The sequence below is a fragment of the Candoia aspera genome, chromosome 2, assembly GCF_035149785.1.
Source record: "Candoia aspera isolate rCanAsp1 chromosome 2, rCanAsp1.hap2, whole genome shotgun sequence".
Taxonomy (NCBI): Eukaryota; Metazoa; Chordata; class Lepidosauria; order Squamata; family Boidae; genus Candoia; species Candoia aspera.
Genome location: NC_086154.1, coordinates 263,409,249 through 263,428,169, shown reverse-complemented (window position 1 = coordinate 263,428,169; position 18,921 = coordinate 263,409,249). Strand labels below are relative to the sequence as shown.

The 18,921-nt window shown below is 46.1% G+C and overlaps 2 protein-coding genes across 3 annotated transcripts in view; one reads left to right on the top strand and one right to left on the bottom strand.

Moving 5' to 3' along the window:
• The window catches only part of DNAI1 (dynein axonemal intermediate chain 1), a 162,753-nt gene extending 159,148 nt beyond the window's left edge, over positions 1–3,605 (bottom strand). The window contains exon 1 of the mRNA XM_063293190.1: positions 3,406–3,605. Within this exon, the coding sequence (XP_063149260.1) occupies positions 3,406–3,438 (33 nt within the window). The 5' untranslated portion in view covers positions 3,439–3,605. The remainder of the gene's footprint in view (positions 1–3,405) is intronic.
• Positions 3,606–3,937: 332 nt separating this feature from the next.
• FAM219A (family with sequence similarity 219 member A) overlaps positions 3,938–18,921 on the top strand; it is a 53,150-nt gene continuing 38,166 nt past the window's right edge. Inside the window, exon 1 of one of the 2 annotated variants that reach the window (XM_063295900.1) lies at positions 3,938–4,169. In XM_063295900.1, the coding sequence (XP_063151970.1) occupies positions 4,110–4,169 (60 nt within the window). In that variant the 5' untranslated portion in view covers positions 3,938–4,109. The remainder of the gene's footprint in view (positions 4,170–18,921) is intronic. The other variant, XM_063295899.1, reaches the window with a different exon arrangement.

Below are 18,921 nucleotides of genomic sequence, written 5' to 3'. Positions count from 1 at the left end.
AATTTCTGGACTCAGGTTGTGGAAGGAAAACATTTCTTGGGATATCTGCAAGTCAGCGATATGATTGGTTCTGTTAACTTCATCTATTTCTATTTATAACCTATTTTTATTCAGAAGAGCTAACAGCATTTAAAGCATGGAGTACGGCAACCCATAAAATATGCATAGTATTGCAACATAAAAATATTACTTATAGGCTTGAGAGATAAAAATCTATCTATAAAAACATATTTCTGAAATATACTGCCCACTTGTTAGCTAATTACAGGCTCTGAATAAATAATACATTAGCATAATTCTTTCCACCAAAATGCATTAAGGAGGGATTCTGTGGTGATGAGGCCTCTGGGAATGACTGGGAAGAGCTGCCCTCGTAGCACAGGAAAAGTGGGCAAAACAAGTGAGCTTTTACGCCAGAATAAGGTCCTGGTGGGACAAAGCAGATAGAAAGATTCTGGTATTACAGGATAAAGAGCCAAAATACTGTAAAAAACAACAACTAAGACCTTCAGAAAGATTCCAAGCAGCACAATGGGCAAACTTCACATTTACTCCTAAACCCCACAAAATCCCATCCCACATCACTTCTGCTTATCTAATGGCTGTGGCAAAACGCTCCTGGTGGCATCATGGCAGCAGCAGCAGCAGCAGCAGCAGCAAATTGAGGGGTTTCCAGAAAATACGAATCAGTGTCATCTAGGTTGTTGTGGGTGGGTGTGAAAGTAAGAATCCATAGGGTGGTGGTGTTTCATATCACAGTCCAGTGACTGGTGATAATGGAAAAATCAGGGATGACTTTTTGCAGGAAATGGACAACACTGTAAATGAATGTAATCCAGGGGGAAAAAACATTCTGTTGGGTGATATGGACAGGTTGGGAGAATACACGGAACGTTAATGGACCATTCAGAGTTGAATTAGAATCGTGAGTGTTTGGTGAGCACAGTATCAGCTTAGAAACAGGCTTGTTTTTTCAAAGATATGGTTTGGGCATAAGTCAGTCCAGCTGTATGTTTGGAAAAGGAATTATTCAAAAAGCATGGGAAGTGAGATCAATAAAAGTGATTTATATAGAAGTAAAACATGCATGAGAATAAACAGAATCTTTAGTGAATGGTTTAGCACTGAGCAGTGAATAAAACAAAGGTAGGTAAAGATTTCCCTTGACATTAAGTCCAGTCGTGTCCGACTCTAGGGGGCGGTGCTCATCTCCGTTTCAAAGCCGAAGAGTTAGGGTTTGTCCGTAGACAGTTCCGTGGTCACGTGGCTGACATGACTACACGGAACGCCGTTACCTGCCCGCTGAAGCGGTACCTATTGATCTACTCCCATTGGCATGTTTTCGAACTGCTAGGTTGGCAGGAGCTGGGACTAGCAACGGGAGCTCACCCCGTCACGCGGATTTGAACCGCCAACCTTCCGATTGGCAAGCTCAGCAACTCAGCGGTTTAACCCGCAGCGCCACCACGTCCCTTAAAACAAAGGTATCTGGGGATAAACATATGAGAAATGTGTAGAGCTCTGATGGTTGGGGGCATACATGTTTGGGTGAAGGGTATAACTGAAATTGGCTCCCCAAGGGGCTCACCGTTTAAAGCTGGCTGGCTGAATGTCAAGACTGAGTGGCTATGGATTTTTGGCCCCTCCTGTTTAGTCTGGTATGGCTAAGTTTCCATGTTAGTCTGGGATGGGAAGCACTGCCCCATTCAAGGCAGGTACACGATCTGAGGGCCTTGGACTCACAGCTCCTGCTGAAGCAGCAGCTGGCAGCTCTGGCCAAGAGGGGCTCTGCACAGATCCATCTAGCAGGTCCACTGAGCCCATTCCTGGACCAGGAGGCCCTTTAGATGGTCACTCGCACTCTAGTCACCTCATGAAAGGACTACTACTGTGATCCAGAATGTGTCACAGCTGCTCCACAAGCTGCACTAATTGCCAGGTGGCTTCCAGGTGCAATTCAAGGTGCTGGTTACCACCTATAAAGTCCTTCATGGTTATTGGAAGGACTGCCTATCTCTAATAGGTTCTGCCCATTAATAACATTTGGCAGACGGGGTGCGTTTGGGGTCCCGTCTATTAAACAATGTCACCTATCAGGCCCTCAGAGGGTTCCTTCTCTGCCACAGTGCCTGCCTTCTGGAATAGCATTTCCCCAGAGATTCATTTGGCTCCCACCCCACCGATGTTCCGCAATGGACTGAAAATTTGGCTATTTTCCCAAGCCTTGGGACAGGGTGGTGGGTGAGGCCCTGTAAGATTGTGTTTGGCATGTCTTGGTTCTGCTTTATGTGGTTTTCCTCAATGCATAACACTGGTTGCTTTTTCTTGTTCTGGTTTTTATTCTGTATGCTGCCCAGGTCATCTGGAGTCAGGCATTTCTAAATCCATGTAAATCAGTCAGTTGCTGTTCAGACTGATCCTTAACAGGGAATTGCCCACCACGGCTGCCTCAGGTACAGGCTGGGGGCCAGACAAAGGCCACGTCTTGAGGATGCTGCAGAAAAAAAGAGATGGCCAGGGTGTGAGTCAACTATCCCCCTGCAAGCAATCTGGGCATCTGCCCTGCCCTTTCAGGCCAGGAGCCTCTCCTCTCAAGGCGCTGCTGCCCCTAAAGACGCCGAGTGGCCACTGCAGGACCAACGGTCTGCAGGACCCATGGTCCTGGTGCAAGGGGATCGCTGATCCAGTGATCCTTAGGCGCGACTTAAGAGCTAATGCTCAGAAACCCTTCTGGAGACTGCCAGGATCCAGTTGGACTCGAGGGCGGGCGGAGGAGGAAAGGGCCCGGCCTGCAAGTGACTGTCGAACGGCAGAAGGCCCCAAATGGATCCCCTCCCCAGCCTTTCCCTTCTTGTAAAAAACTTATTTGGGGGATGGAGGGGTGGGCTGCTTCGCTCGCCCTTCAGAGTGCTGCACCTTTATGCAGGTCGGACAGGATGCCCTGAGTTGAGGAATTCTGGGAGACCCCCAGGTTGCATTTTCGTGCCTCCCTGCAGGGGGCAGCACAGAGAGCCCTGGCTGATGCTCCAAGAGGCTCGGCTGGTTCGCAGTGAGAAGGGAGACCACCAGGAAAGCCGAAGCCTGATAAACCAGATTATGGAATCACCAGGAAAAAAAAATGTCGCAAGAGCCGGATATTTCCCCCAAGTCACCCGGGCGAGTCGAGGTCCTGCCTTTCAGTGTTGCTACCCTTTCGCAGATTAACTTTCACGCTGATTGCAGGGCACAGGATTATTTTAAGGGTCGGCTTCATCTGGCAATTTGGATTCTTTCCATTCTGAGAGCAACAGAACCACCGGATCCATTCGGGAAACCTTTCGTGCCCCCACGGAGAAGTCCAACCGGGTGACGTCAAGGGGTGGCGCAATGGCGTCGTGGTGACGTCACGGCCACCCCCCTCCCTACCTGCTTGCGCCGGTAGAGGTCCTTCCCCGGCATCTCGAGACCAGCGCCGCCGCTGCCGCCGCCGCCCCGGCCCGTTCTTCGCTTTCTATCCTAGTCCTCAGCTGCCGGAAGTTGACTCCGGCACCCCTGGCAACCAACCGGAAGTGACTATAGAGGCGGCGGCTGAGGGGAGAAGGGCCGCCGGGTGGAGGGCTCGCGCTGCCATCTTTCCCTCGCTTTCTCTCTCTCGTTCGCCCTTTTTGTTTCCCTTCTCGACCGGGTCCCAGCGCAGGGACTCTGCCACTTTCACCCCGTGGGGAACGCTCTTGAGGGGGGAGAAAGGAGGGCGCAGGGCCAGCAGCACCGCGCTGACTAACCCGCGAGGAGGCGGCCCGAGCCCCGCGCCCCGCCCCCTTATGGCTATACAGATGAGGGGGGCCGGGCGCTCGGCCGCCCGCCGGGCCGGCGCACGCGCGCTCCCCCCTCCCCCCCATCCGGGCTGCGTCGGCGCGTGCGCACTGAGCGCGCGAGCGGGGCGGCGGGGCGGGGGCTGAGTCACGGCGGCCGGCTCTGGCGGCGGCGCGGAGGGATGAGGCAGGCGCGGGCGGCGGGCGAGCCCCGGCCCCAGTGAGGCGGCGGCGGCCTCCCCCCGGTCCTCCTGCTCTCGCTCCTCCTGCTGTCCCCCCCGGCCCGGCCCGGGGCCCGGCTCCGCGCCCGCCGGCACCATGATGGAGGAGATCGACCGCTTCCAGGTGCCCGCCGTGCGCGCCGAGATGCAGCCGCTGGTGAGTGCCGCCGCCGGTGCCGCCCCGCCCGCCTCTGCGGCAGCAGGGCCCCGCCGCGCTCCTGGCGCCCCCCCTCCCGTGCGGCGCCCCCGGCTGGGCGGGGATGACGTCACCCTCCGCCGAGCGGGTCCGCCGCCAGGCGCGCGAAGGCGGGCGGGCGGGCGGGCGGGCGGGCCGCGCTCCCGGGAGCTGTCCCCGGCCGTGGTGCTGAAGGCGGCCGGCGCCCCCCTCCGGCGGCGGGCGAGAGGGAGGGGCTCGGCCCCGGCCCCGCCCCGGCCCCGCCCCGGCGGCGGCCTGGGGGCAGGAGGAGCCCCTCGGGTCCCCGGCCCCGCGGCCCCTCCCAGCCCCGCCGTGGAGGAAACCGCCGCGCGCCGGTGTCGCCGCCTGGCGGGGGCGCGGGGCGTTCGCGCGCGGTCCAGGGCGGAGAAGCGGAGGCTGCCTCGTCGAATCGCGGCGGGCCGGACGGGCGCGGGGCCCCTTCCGCGGCAGCGCGGGCCCGGGGTATTCCTCCCAGGCAGGCGGACGGGTGCGCAATCCGAAGGAAGCCTTGCCGGGGCTGCCTGGTCGGAGGCGTGGAGAGCCCGTCTGATCAAAAAACGTCCCCGTCCTCCCTCTCTGCCTGTCGGCGGGGAATCCTCTGCCCTTTTCCGGGCGCGGAGGTCTGCCAGGTCCAAGAGAAGTTTTGCTGCCGCTTTCTTTTCTCTGCCTGGCTGCATGCGGTCAATCGCTTCTCCTGCCTTAAAGGGTTCTCCGGTTAGGTGCTGTTTCTAACCCCAGGACTGTAAAGCACAGCTGGGGCACAGCAGAAGCTAATGACCCACGGGTGTGGGCCCTTCTCCCTCTGCTGGGTCTTTCCGGGATGAGCGACAGCTTCCACCCACGGTCTGCGTCTTCTGTGTTGGAAATGTGCTACCTGATGACAAAGGAGAGGTTTTCTCCCTTGTCTTGGTGCCCTAGTTGTGCCAGACGTTTGGAGAGAGAGGGACACATCTTGTTCTTTATCTTGTATGTATGCGTGTGCATAGATATGGGTACTTTCACATGTATGCCTACTCAGGCATTATGTTCTTTTCAGTAACTTCTCAGTCTGGCATTGAATATGACTTTTTTTCCCTCTCCTGTTGTGGTTGAATGTTTGCATTGTATTCGATTTTTAATTTTACAGTATTGTCATATACCACCCTGGAAACGGATGCAGTGAGGGGTGACCCAGAAATGTCTTAAATAATAACCATTTATGAATAACATAATAAAGCTCAGTTTCCCTCTCTTGAAAGCTCCAACTGTGAACTAAAGTTTGCAATATCAGTTCAGCAGCAAATCATAGTAACCTAAAACCGCTGAAGCATCAAAGTTTCCTTGTAACTTAACCAAGTGTACTCTCTTACCCTTGTAAAATCTGTGGATCTAAGGATGAGATAAAGGTTTGATAATTAAAAAATGGTAACCAGATTATTCTACAGTAATGGGATACAGATCACATTATGACAATGACAATGTTTATACTGTAATGTTATAGCTTCAATGTTCAGATAGTTAATTTTTGAGGTTTTTGGAAGAATTTAGCCTGCGAATGGTGTTTGACTTCTGTTTTTAGCAGCATTCCTGAAAATTACTGAGCTTTTCATTCTGAAAAACTTTGTTGTTTAAAATCCTCCTGCTTCATCATTTGTTTTAATTATGATACTGTATTTTATAATTTTCACCTAGATTTGATATATTACTATGTTTTGTAAGTTCCTCTGAACTATTTATAAAGAGAAACAGCATAGGCCTGTTGTAATTTTGCAAATAATTAAAAAAAAGCAAATGAGAGGAAGAAATTGATGCAAAAGATGACAGTGGACATGTCAGGCTGCACAGGATTCTATGCAAAGCATAAAACGCTAATTGTTGTTTACTGGAAGGCTTATTCAGTCTTCTTGTTATTTCTGGCAGATGTCGCTTCCATATTTTGGAATGATTTATTGCAAGTCTGAAAGCTTATTTAAGAGAAGCTGCAGTATGGATTTTGGAAAGAAGATTCCATTGTCGAGCACTGTCCAAACCGTTTTGTCAGTTATTCTGTTCCAACTTCTGTTTTCCTTCAGGGGAGATTTCTTCTGATTTAGGATATATAACTTCCTTTCTTTCTTTCTTTCTTCATTTTACATTTTCATTCTTTATTATGCCTCCTGGAAGGAGTATTTCCAATCTCTAGATAGGAACCTCTGGTTTTCATGGCTTCACTTGTGGGCCCCCATCTCCAGTGCTGGAAACCTGGATGTTCAAGGTCAGATTGAATCAGAGACGGTTGAAGTAGCACTTCTTTCTAACGTTGTCCTAATGTGTCAAATTGAAACCCTGTCAGACCAAGATGCCTGGGAATTTTAATCCAGTATATCTAAAGGGACATCACTGAGGGATGCTGCTAGAAGTGAGATGAAAGGAATAATAGGTGCCCATCTAAAATGTATTAATATCTAATACCTCATTTACTTATTCCCCGTATGCATAATGCATCTTTTGTAGCTTTTTCCTATAGCAAGCAAGGTTTAAAAAAAAAAAAGAACTCCAGAGCTCATTAACAGATTTCCCTTTTGTAAACACGAGGCAGCAGAAATGTTGACCTCCTCAAGGAGAAGGAATCTCTCAAGGGAAAGATGGAGGATGTCAAGGTTTGGCTTGATTCACTACGCCAATTTTCCCAAATGGGGAGGTATGGAACTAGAGACCGCATGGTTGCTGTTTGCAAGGCTTTATGGTATTTTGCATTAACTGCTCCATATCTCCTGGGGTAGAGAGGAAACTTCATAGCGGGGTGCTGGTTCGGTTTTGGCAATATGGTTTAGTTGCCCTCTCTTATCTCATCCTTGCAAGACACTCAGATTGTTTTGATTCCCCACCTTCCATGCAGCTGTAAGAGAAATATCAGCACTTAGCCTCAGCACAGGGTGTCTTGCAAATGAGGTGGCAGGTGGCAGCCCATTTCCTGTACATATTTGGGGATCAAAAATCAGCTGGATTGCAGGAAAAGTAGAATAACTATCTTCTCCCCTGAAGACTGAGCTTTTTGAGGGGAAAAGTGTTCTGCAGCCTGCTTTTGGTGCATCTCTCACTTTAACGGAATCATAGAGCTGAAGGAGACCTCAGCCTCATGTAGTCCAACTCCCTGCTCAGTGCAGGATTCATTAACACATTTTGGATAAAGATGTCTTACCATCAGGAAGTTCCTTCTCAGCCAGAATCTCCTTCCCTGTAGTTTCAGCCTGTTATTTCTGCTCCTGCCCTCCAGAGGACAAGTCCACTCCTACCATTGTATGACAATTGTTTTGTTATCTGTGGGCTGCTATCATATTTCCCATATTTCCCATCAATCGTCTCTTCTGCAGGCTAAACAGACTCACTCCTCATAGGTCATGGTTTCCTGTCCCCTCCTATCTTGGTAGTGTGCTTCGAAACTTGCTCTAGTTTATTCATGTCCCTTTGAGGCTGGTGATGACTTTCTTATACTTTGGTGTACAAAACTGGACACATTATTCAGGAGGGGCATCCATTTTCATCTCTGTTGTTGGACCCTGCATCTGCTCTCTTAAACCCAGGAAGTGGTCCCAGGAGTGGGGGGGGGGATTATTTGTGCCTATTATTTTCTCAGATCAGCACTTTAGCTGGGTCAAAGTTTTGAATGGGCTGAAATACAATAATCAGTCTCTTAAAATTGCCTGAGGTGGCAAAGCCTGACTCACCTTGTCTGGGCTCAGAAGGGAATCAGGGTTGGACCGGGTTTTACTACTTGTATGGGAAATCAGCAGGAAGTCTAAAGCTGTAAAGTTAGATTGGGAAGTCAAAAAAACATCCTGAAGGAAGGCAATAGAACACCATGCCTGCCCTGGTGTGGAGAAGACTGCAGGGACAAGTCTACAAAGTCGCCAGAAGTCACGCCTGATTTGAAGGAGTCTTTACCCTTTGACCTAACCAGAATTAATTGGAAATTGTAACCGCTTGCTGATCATGGTTCCTTACTAAACAAAGTGGCAAAACATCTTAGAATGTTAGACTAGGATAAACCTAGTATGGAAAGACAGCTATTGTGCGGAGATACATCTGTGCTCAACCTTTTAGCAGTTTCCAACTCCACAGAGTGTTATCTTTTTATCTGCACACAACGAATTAGATGATTCATTCTTTATCTTCTGCATTATTACAAGGCTGATTTTCAGGGATGGCTTCATATGCAAATATTCACATTTCATTTTCTTTATTAAGAAGCTTAAGGTGACCTATCCTGATTAGGAAAAAAAGGAAGAGAACATTAACTCTGTGGTACTTGACATGCCGAAGAATAAATGGCCCACGTAATTTAAAATATTTAAAGTTGGGCATTAAATCAATTTTGTAAGCAGCATCAGGTAGCCCGACCATGATATCGTCTGTAATATTCTATCTCATGCAGGTCAGCAGTCTTCCCCAGCCATGTTGGCCTTCACCTCCTGCACAGCAGGAATTGTATTCTAATGCATCCGGACAGCACTGTGTTGGAGAAGCTGGGTAGAGCAATTTGGCTCACCACAGCTCTCCAAGTCCTTTGCGCTTTCTTCTCAAAATGTATTCAGGAGCAGGAACAGCGCTGTCCGTGTCGTTTCAGCAGCTTAATGGCACCCGTTTTCTGCTTCCCTGCCCTCAGAAACTGTGCCCTACCTCCGTATGTCCTGTCTGAGTTCAGCTGTGTGCTCATTCCTGAGTTCCCAAAGTCCTTGGAGAAGGTATCTGCAGCACCCGAGCAGCTGCAAAGTAATTGCCTTTTGGGCTGCATAATGCTGTGACAGACATGGTTCACTCAAGGCTACGTTTTCAGGTAATTGGAACACTAAGAATAAATAAATTGGGCTAGTTTTTTTTTTTTAATCGTATGGCATAGCAGTTTGGCGTTCATGCTGCTTTTCTTGCTGGGAAATCCTTGTGAGGTCCAGCAGCCATATATGTAGACTATTTAGCCGTGACAAGTCACGTTGCCCGGGGTGCACCACGAGGAGGCTAGTCTACGTTGCACCGAGTTGGGCTGAGAGGGAGGGACTGACCCAAGGTCACCCAGCCAGCTGTCGTGCCTAAGGTGTGACTAGAACTCACAGCCTGTCCTAACAGCCAGGAACCACGCTGAGACGAGGAGTAGGTCTCTAGTGTTTATTACTGCTACATAAGACAGAAAATCCTAACAAACTGAAGACGCGTGGGAAAAACCCAGACAGATAAACCCCAAAGGTTAAGGCGGGTCTGATCTGTGTCTCTTTGAATGGCTGCTTAATTCCTCAGTACTACGCATGCGTTTTCCCCCCTGGATCGAGGACCCCTCCTGCTCGCCATCAGTGCTCATGACACAGACTCCTGGTTTCTAGCCCAGCACCTTAGCCACTAGACCAAACTGGCTCTCTGGTCTAGTTTTTTTTAATAGGTGATAGGTATTAAATTTATTATTAAATTATTTGGTTAGAAAGGAGATTTGGTAGGGTGGGGTTTCATGGATAATATATATAAAGCAGAATCAGTGCAATGCAATCAATCAATCAAGGCATTCCTAATTCTCTCCCTTTTCTGGGTGATTATGGATTTAGTCCCTTCATCAGAATTCACTGTTATTGGGGCAGGTTAAAAGTACTGTCAAATAAATAAATAAATGTGAAATCCGTTCTCACAGAAGATAAGTCTTTTGCGTTGTTTTGAGAGGGCCTTCAAGGTGTGTGTTGTGGCTGTTCTGCTCTGTTTGGCCTCTTGATATTAATGTGGACTAGGAAACTGCTGCATTGTATATATCTGTGTTGAAGCAGTCGATGTGTGTTATGGGGACTGTTGTTTTACATGGCTGCTGCTGTTTTCTGTTTTGTGCTTTTAGTGCTTTATGGACTAATATATTTTATGTTTGTTGCAAAAATGGGAAGAGGGGTCTTGTCCCCTCTCTTCCAATTCAAATATGACTTTGTCGCTATTCATCGCCTGTTGTCAAATTTACCAGTTAGCAAAAGTGGGCGGTACATCTGCTCTGTCTCTGGCTGGCTGCGTAGACTTGAGGCTCAACTGGCTTCCCCATTGCTGTTGAAATGGAATTGGTTTGCCTCGTGGCAGGAAACTGATTCCATGCAGGGAAACATCGAGCAACTGAGCTGCCAGAAGTCTGGGAGGCCCTGCTAATGTTTCCATCAACTTTACGGTGTGTTCTCCTGCCAGTGTTTCTCAACCTTGGCAGCTTGAAGATGTGTGGACGTCAACTCCCAGAATCCCCAGTTTCTAAAGCAGAATTTGGAGACAGGAGATTACAGGGAATAGGAGGAATCACCTTGCCTCTTTCTTGAATAAATCCTATCAGCGGGAAAGAGGAGCCGTATCCCACCCAGATTTCTGAAGTAGTTTCTTGAGCAAGATTGCAGCTACAGTAGCAAATGTTTTCCTGAACGTTAAATCTATCACAGTGTCCTGCTTCTAAACATCCTAGAGGCTGCCCTTTAGATTTCCATTCCTCAACATACTACTTTAAGAGCAAAGTTGAAACAGGACACATCATGAGATACACCCAGACCACCACAATAATTCCCTCTAGGGATCCCCCCTGCTTGGGCAGATAAGTTGCTATTACTATAAGTACTGTAGTGACAACAAAGATCAGCTTCTTCAGGGCCTAAGAACTGTCCAGCCCTATGTCTCTGTGTTGGTGTCTCTCAGGGATGAAAATCCTACTTGTTTTCTTCTGCCCTTTCTTTCCCTGTGGTGAGCTCCTTGCGTAGTGTTTGCCAGTGGTCCTGCCTGGTACCCAGATTCTCATTTCCTGCCTTGCCGGCCCTCACACCACGTCTCCATGTCCAGGGGCACTCTCAAAAACTCGCTTCTGGCCTTCACATACCTCTCTGCTTTCTTGATTCTGAGGCTGTCACACCTACAAAACCAGCTGAGAATCAGAAGTGAAATTAGCAGTTCTTAATGAGCTACAGGAAAGCACATTAGGAGGAGAGCTTTGTGTATGTGGTATCCATATGTGAAGTGGCTTTATTTATTTAACCAATTTATATAGCCACTTACCTCACAATTGCAACTCTGGGCAGCAAACATAGGATTATAAACCAGCCAAAGCAACAAAAAATAAAGGCAGCAAATAATAATCGTACTGCAGATAGTCCTCGACTTATGACTGTTCATTTGGCGACCATTTGAAGTTGCGACAGGGTTGAAAAAAGTGACTTACAACCAGTCCTTGCACTTATGACCATCACAGGGTCTCTGCAGTCAAGTGATCAAAATTTGGGTGCTTGGAACCGGCATGTATTTACAGCAGTTGCAGCGTCCCGGGGTCACGTGATCACCATTTGCGACCCTCCCAGCTGGCTTCTGACGAGCAAAGTCAATGGGGGAAGCCAGATTCACTTAACAACCCTATGATTTGCTTAACAGCCTCAGTGATTCACTTAACAACCATTGCATATGATCTGTTTCCTTGAATACTGCATGTGAGGTTACTGGAAAGCCTACTGGGGTGTTGGATGCCTGTCAATTTGTGCCATAGCTGAAAGAATGAGGGGGTAACGTTTTCACTATATGCCAAAGTCCATTTTTTATCCCATAATTCTTCTAAGCCCATGTTTCTTGGTCTTGGCTACTTTAAGATTTGTGGACTTCAACTGCCAGAATTCCCCAGCCAGCATGAAGCCCACACATCTTAAATTGGCCAAGATTGAGAAGCATTGTTCTAAGCCTTAGAGTCTATGGAATTACGGATTATTTCTTTCTTCAGTCTTATAATGTTGTTTAGGCTGAATCATAGTAATTGCACCAAAGGTCATTAAGTGAGCAATTGGTCGAAGCAGGGATTTGAACCTGCCTCTTCCCAAGCCTAGGTTAAAATCTTTTCACCATGTTCTCTTGGCATCTTATGTAGTTTATTTAGTAATGTGGAGTAAAAGTAATCTGTTGGGCCATATCCCGGCATGTTTTTAGAAAGAACCAATGTATAGTTTTCACTGATTTTCCCTTACTGTTTGATGAGTCTCCCATTATATGAAGTATATGTTACACAAAATATAATATAATCTGATTAATTGACTATGTGCCATCAAGTCGGTGCTGACTCCTAATGACCACGTAGATAGATTTTCTCCATGACGATCGATCCCTAACCTGGTCTTTCAGGTCTTCCAGTGGTGCCCCATCACCACCGCAACTGAGTCCCTCCACCTGGCTGCTGGTCCTCCTCCTCTTTCCTTCCCCCTTTCCCAGCTTAGACCCTTCTCCAGAGAACAGGGTCTCTGCATAATGTTTTCGAAATAGGATAATTTGAGCCTGGCCGTTTGTGGCTCAAGGAAGAACTCTGGGTTGATTTATATGCCAATGAAGATTCTCGGTCATCCAGGTGGAATTGTCTGGGTTGATTTGTGAGATGATCCATCAGTTTGCTTTCTTGGCTGTCCACAGTATCCTCAGGAGTCTTCTCCAACACCAAAGTTCAAAGGCATCAATGCTCTTCCTGTCCTGCTTCTTCAAAGTCCAAGTTTTGCTTCCATAGAGTGTCACAGGGAATCCCTTGCAGAAATGTTGCCTTTTCCTTCAAATTGCCACCATGAGTGGTGGTAGAATTGGTAAAGAGCTATACAGCAGCTCCCAAAATCTGCAGAATCAAAGCTGGCAGGATTACCTTTGGCTCAGAATGGTTCTTTCCATCTGTCATTAAATAAACATTTCCAGTATACAGAACCATAATCTCCCGCGCAAGTTCTTATTCTTGTTTGTAAACCAGCACTGCAGACGATGTAGGAGACTTGAATAAGCAGCTTGCAGCCTCAGGCGATCAGTCAGGATAAAGAACCAGCTGCTTTTATCTCAGGAAAGAAAGGTTATTGTCTGCTAGTATTGATTTTGATCACTTGATATCAGTCGCTGGTGAAAAATGTTGCTTCGGGGCCACCGCAAGAAAATAATTATAGAACCGATAAAGGACGAGCTCCTGCTGGCCAAGGAGGTTTGTCAGATCCTCAAATTCATAAAGAGGCTAAGCTTCTAAGAAAACAAATTACTAATCCAATATGGCAGGCAAAGTCTGAATTACTATGTAAATAAAAAGTAATGGAGAATTGCCCCAGTCCTTACCTTGCCTTGGAACACTGTGTTCAGGTGGCTGGGAATCTGGTAAAATGTTTCCTTTTGTGGATGGGTCTTACGCAACAACAACACATACAAGGTGGACAGCTGAAGAGTGAGAAGGTGGAGAGAAATGCTCACGGCTCTTGACTGTCTTGGCTGCCAGTCAAGATGGTGCCATCATCAGATTGGCGTCACACACTCCAACATGTTCTGCAGCTTTATTGCACTGATAACTGCTTAATTGTATCTACAGGAACCAGGAACAGATAATTACTTTCTGTCTTGCTGCTGGGGAGGTTATGTTCATTGGTGCATGGATGGCACCCAAGAACTGCCATGTCCCCTTAACTCCTGGCAACAGGGATTAAGAAAGATGTGGTGTTTGCCTTTACAGAGCATGGGAAGGGGAAATAAGAGGGATTGAAATACCGTTAATTCAGTGTACTACTTTGTGTCTGAGAACATGATGTCTCAGCTGGAAGTCTGTTGAGATGCCTTTAAATGATTTTCAGTAATGGTATTTAATAAAATATTCTGGAGGTGATGGACTCGTCCCTGGGGGAGCTGGGGGTGTTGACGACCGACAGGAAGCTCTGGCGTGGGCTGGTCCATGAAGACACGAAGAGTCGGAAGCGACTAAACGAATAAACAACAAATTTAATAAAACCCTTCAGGAGCAAGTCACGGAATTTCATTCTTACTGGTCTGCTTACATGTGTAGGAATTTCAGAACATCAAGAGAAGGATCAACTTGTTCTCTTTATTGGGGTTCTGATAATATACATCATATTAGCTCAGCTGGAAGATTACCAGCTAGATATTGAGAGAGTCCCTCATGTTCCAGCTTCTCCTTTTCATCCAGCTTATTGAGAAGTTCATGTTCTTCCCAGATTATATCAGGGAGACCCAACAGTACAGAAAGTTTTTACAGACAGAAATCTGTTTGGTGAGGGAAAAATTCAGTGTAATTAGATGTCCTGCTCCCCCCCCCCTTTCTTCTCGACTATTTGGATGGTCTACAGATGTTGTCATAGTCCATCAAAAGCCAAAAAATCTGTGCTGCTTCTAAGTACCTTCTGAAATTTTTTCCTTGTGCTGTTGTGCCTGCTTTCCAAGCTACCAAGCTGTTCCTTTTTAGTTTCCAATTAAAACATTTGCTTGCTCTATAGATGAGACTTTCCTGGCAGGAAAAGATGAAACATAGACCTTTTTGAAGCTGTAATTAACCTTTTCTTCCCCCCACCTCTCTTTTTCTTCTTACCTGGAATTATTGAAGATACAAATATCTAACAAATCATTGACCAGAAATAGACTTTCTCTCCCACGCCCTCCCCATGTAGGAGATTTTGGGGTGTGCTCCTCAGTAGACTTGGCCATTTGCAGCTTGGGAGTGCAGACTTCATCTTTTCTTTTCTTTTCTTTTCTTTTCTGGTTTTTAAAACATTTGTGGGAGGGGCTTGAAATGCTTCAGTGGGCATCTGTATAGACCAGCCTTTCTTTGACCCTGGAGGAACCCCTGAAATATTTTTCAGGCCTTGGGGAACCCCTGCACATTCAGGCTCAAACATGGGCCAGAAGTTACAAAATTACTATATTTGTTTCATGGGTAGGCCATTAACTATGTTTAAGAACACAGTTAATGCATATATGTATATATATATACATACATACATGCACGCACGCACGCACGCATTAACTGTGTTCTTAAACTAAAAATAAAGAATGAAACTTACCTGTCATGAGTGAGGATGGCCAGCAGGGGGCTCCCATCCAGACTGTTAAGCGCATGCGTAGCACTGAGGAATTGGGCAGCCATTCAAAGAGGCACAGATCGGGACCGCCTTAACCCTTTGGAGTTTATATGTCTGGGTTTTTCCCACGCTTCTTCAGTTTGTTAGGATTCCTGTTATGCACAAGCAATAAAACATTAGAGACCAGTTCCTTGTCTCAGCGTGGTTCCTGGCTGTTAGGACATTACCTCTTTAAGGTGAAGTTGCCCGAATTTGAAATAATTTTTTAAACAAATCGTGATCTCCCAGGGAACCCAAGGGTGCCACGGAACCCTGGTTGAGCAAACCTGGTATAGACCAATATGATGCTCGTCTTTCCTTGATTTCTGTTTCTAATATTTATTTTCATGGCAGTTTCTTTTGAATCATGAAACGTTAAGGGGTTGGGAGTCTCCTTTAAAGCATAAGCAAAGGGTATGTAAGTTAAAAGAAATTGGGACTGAAGTTGTTTTCCTTGAGGAGACTTTTGGCTGGATATAAGCAACAATTCTAAATGTCTGGCTACTTTGATTAGTGTATTTCCAAACTGATCAAGAAGCTTGTTTTAAAATAGTTGTTAGGGTTGGCATAACTTAATTGATACGGTCCAAATACAGACTTTTCAGAATCCTACCTTTTTTTCCAGTTTGCTTAATTAATTAATTAATATAAAATTGGTAGACTAATTCAGTGACTCTTCTAACCATTGGATGGGATCTCGGTCAAATTTTGAAAACCCTTTTTAGACTTAATATGCCCCCAAATTATGTAATCAGATTCGTATTATTTACAGGACTGTATGTACAATTTTAGTGTGGTGGGTATGTGGCATTCTGTTACTCCTTTCCAGCTTAATTACACTTTCTTCTGTTGTAGACATAAAACTATTATTGTTTCTTAAAATTACAAATTCTTTGTCATTAAAGTTAAGGCACCTGACACCAGTGCTGTAACTACTTCAGACCAGCAGTCTCATTTGATTGTAATTCACACCCTTTTTTTCAAATGGTGTTGGAATGTTCCTTTGTTGAAGGATAGTGATGTAATTAAGCGGATGGAACAGGAAATGGTAGAATTTTCCATATCGAAAGAGACTCAGTGTCATCATTAGCTTTTGTCTGGGATCCGTAAAGCATTTATCTGAAGCCCTCTTCTCTGCTCAGTATGGATATAACAAGTTGTCTGCTGCCAAAAGATAATTTTTAGTACACCTTGCCAGGCAACAATATGAACAAAGGAGAGAAAAGTGTAATAAACAACTGGATTTTAGACAAATAAAGTAACATCATAATACCACTTCTTCTGTTCGTGATGTATGTTGGACAGCGTGTATGAGTCTAAATCCACTAACAGTTTTGAACTGTCTATTCCGAATAGTCCAGTTCCAGTCTCTCCTCAGGAGATGATGGGATAGATACTGGTTTTTTGTCAGTATGAGAGTCTGTTGCAGCTGCCTGGGGAGAAAATGAAATTATTAACCTTGCCTCTTTGTTCAAGAAATCGTGATTGGGATTAAATCAGTGGAAGTCAGGAAGGCTCCTAGACCTTCTGACTTCCTAGTTGATTGGTATAAGAAGTGTATTGGATCCTTCTCTCCTTTTCTATGAGAGGTAGATGTCAAAGCCTTTTCAAATAGACTCCTATCCTTCGTTTCAATGAGAGATATTTTACAGATTTCCTAAGCAAGGTTAGGATCTTGCTACCTGTGACAGATGAGCCATTTTGACCGATAAATTATGGCTTATTCTTCCAACTATCGTACACCTAGCTCAATCTAGATTTATATGAGATCATCAGTATTCTGATATTAGGGTTTTAATTCATGTAATTGTTTTACTTCAGAACAGGTATGGTCAGCCCCGCTAGGTAGACTAGACTAGGAAATCAACTCCACAGGAAGGCTAAGGCTACCTTTTTTGAGACTGGCTATAATAACAGAGTCTTGCAAGTCTGATTGTGCTGTGCCTCCTCCCCCTTCTTATACTCCAGTGAATTAGTGAGGTGTCTGAGCTGCTTCCAGATGTTATCTGGAGTTCTGGACTTTAAAATTGTTTTACTGCTTGTCATCTTCCTTACTCTCTACAGATAAATCTAGCAGCTGCTATGTCTTTAGATGCTGAAAGCTTTTGATATGGTTTCTGGGAAGTTTTGAAATGAGAGATGAGTTATGGATTTCCCCAGAGTTTATATTATAGCCTGGATCGGTGTTTCTCAACCTTGGCAATTTTAAGGTGTGTGGACTTCAACTCCCAGAATTCCCCAACCAGCTGAGTTGAAGTCCAGACACCTTAAGTTGCCAAGGTTGAGAAACACTGGCCTGGACTGAAAATATATCTGAATACTGTAGTGAATGGGCAAGTCCTCCTCACTCTTCCCATTCAGTAATTTTGCCCAGTTGAGCATCTCAAGGTTGACATGATTCCCAGACATGGAATCAGCATCTCCATCTCTGAGGAACGCAGTTGCTAAGGACATTGGGGCTGGCAAGGGAACCAAGTCCACCTTTGCCTGGGGAAGATGAAAGGGGTTGACTCTCAACCTTGGCAACTTGAAGATGTCTGGACTTCAACTCAGCTGGCTGGGAAATTCTGGGAGTTGAAGTCCACACTTTTAAAGTTGCCAAAGTTGAGAAACACTGCTCTAGCCTCTAGTGGTCAGTTTGAAAATCTAAGTCTGGGAGGGAGAGAATCACAGGGAAAGAACAGTGAGAAGTGCTAGACTGTGTCTGAAAGAAGTTGGGTTTTTCCATCTCCCCTTAGCCTCAGAAAGTAAGCTTGGTCATTCCCAAAACATTAAAACAAATCAAAATAACACTGAATCAGGAAGGGACCATTGGGAACAGTTAAACAAAATTCCACTCAAGGAATCCTCCCTCTAGTAGAAAATAAGCTGAAACCAGCCCCTCTCCTCTATTCTTCAAGGAAAAATAGCCCTTCCTTTGGACCCAACCACAGGGTCTGGATGTGACCCCTGGGATTTGGGTGTTCCACCCCCATCCAGGTGCACAGTGTCAGTGTTAGCCAAGTTGCGGGGAAGGGAGGCTCTCTAATTCAGCGAATCTCACTGTTCCTTTCCTTCTTAACATTTGAAAGGCCACCACGCTAGCACATTGAAGGCCTAAGGATTTACTGCCTTTTATGGTGCACACAGTCAGCTGTTTAGAGCAAGTGTCTTTGTCTGCCTCCTTTGGGGAAATCAGCAAAGTCTCCGAAAGGTGAAAGGTCCCTTTTACATGACCAGTCCGCTCCCTCAGATAAATGCTAAATGCACTAGTAGGCATCTTCAAGGAAACCTCTTTTATTTGCCGGGGCGTTTTTCCTTCTGAAGTCTGTATCCCTCTCCAGCTGGTATGGCAGATCTTTATACAGTCAGATGTGCATATGGCTGCCATCAGCGGCCCCCTGTGGTGTTCAGAGAGCATGCTGACCATTCTCTCTGAATGCCAGCAGGTAAGAAAGGGAACGAGCAAATGAGTTTTGCTTTGCACAGGAACTTCAAAAGATTCTTCTCTGTTTAGGAAGCTGTTGGGGATTGGTTAATAAGCTTCTTTTTGCCCTCAAATAAAATGTTCCCCTTTTGGAATCTGGTGTCTTTCAGATGGGAAAAAGACTCTGCCAGCCTTCCAATGTCTTTAAATTTTGAATAACCTGTTTATACAGTGTGCGGACTAATAATCTCAGGTTTCCTTTTCAGTTAAAGAAAATATTGATTGCCGCCATCATAGGAAACTCACTCTTGCCTATGGATCCTTATGTTCCTAAGCAGGACCATCCATTCACCAGATGGGTTTGACTAAGACCAGCACCAGAACCCCGTAATGGATTGCAGAAGCATGCTTGCGGGGCCCAAAATATTAACTATTGACTAGAGCAGGGGGTGCAAAACTG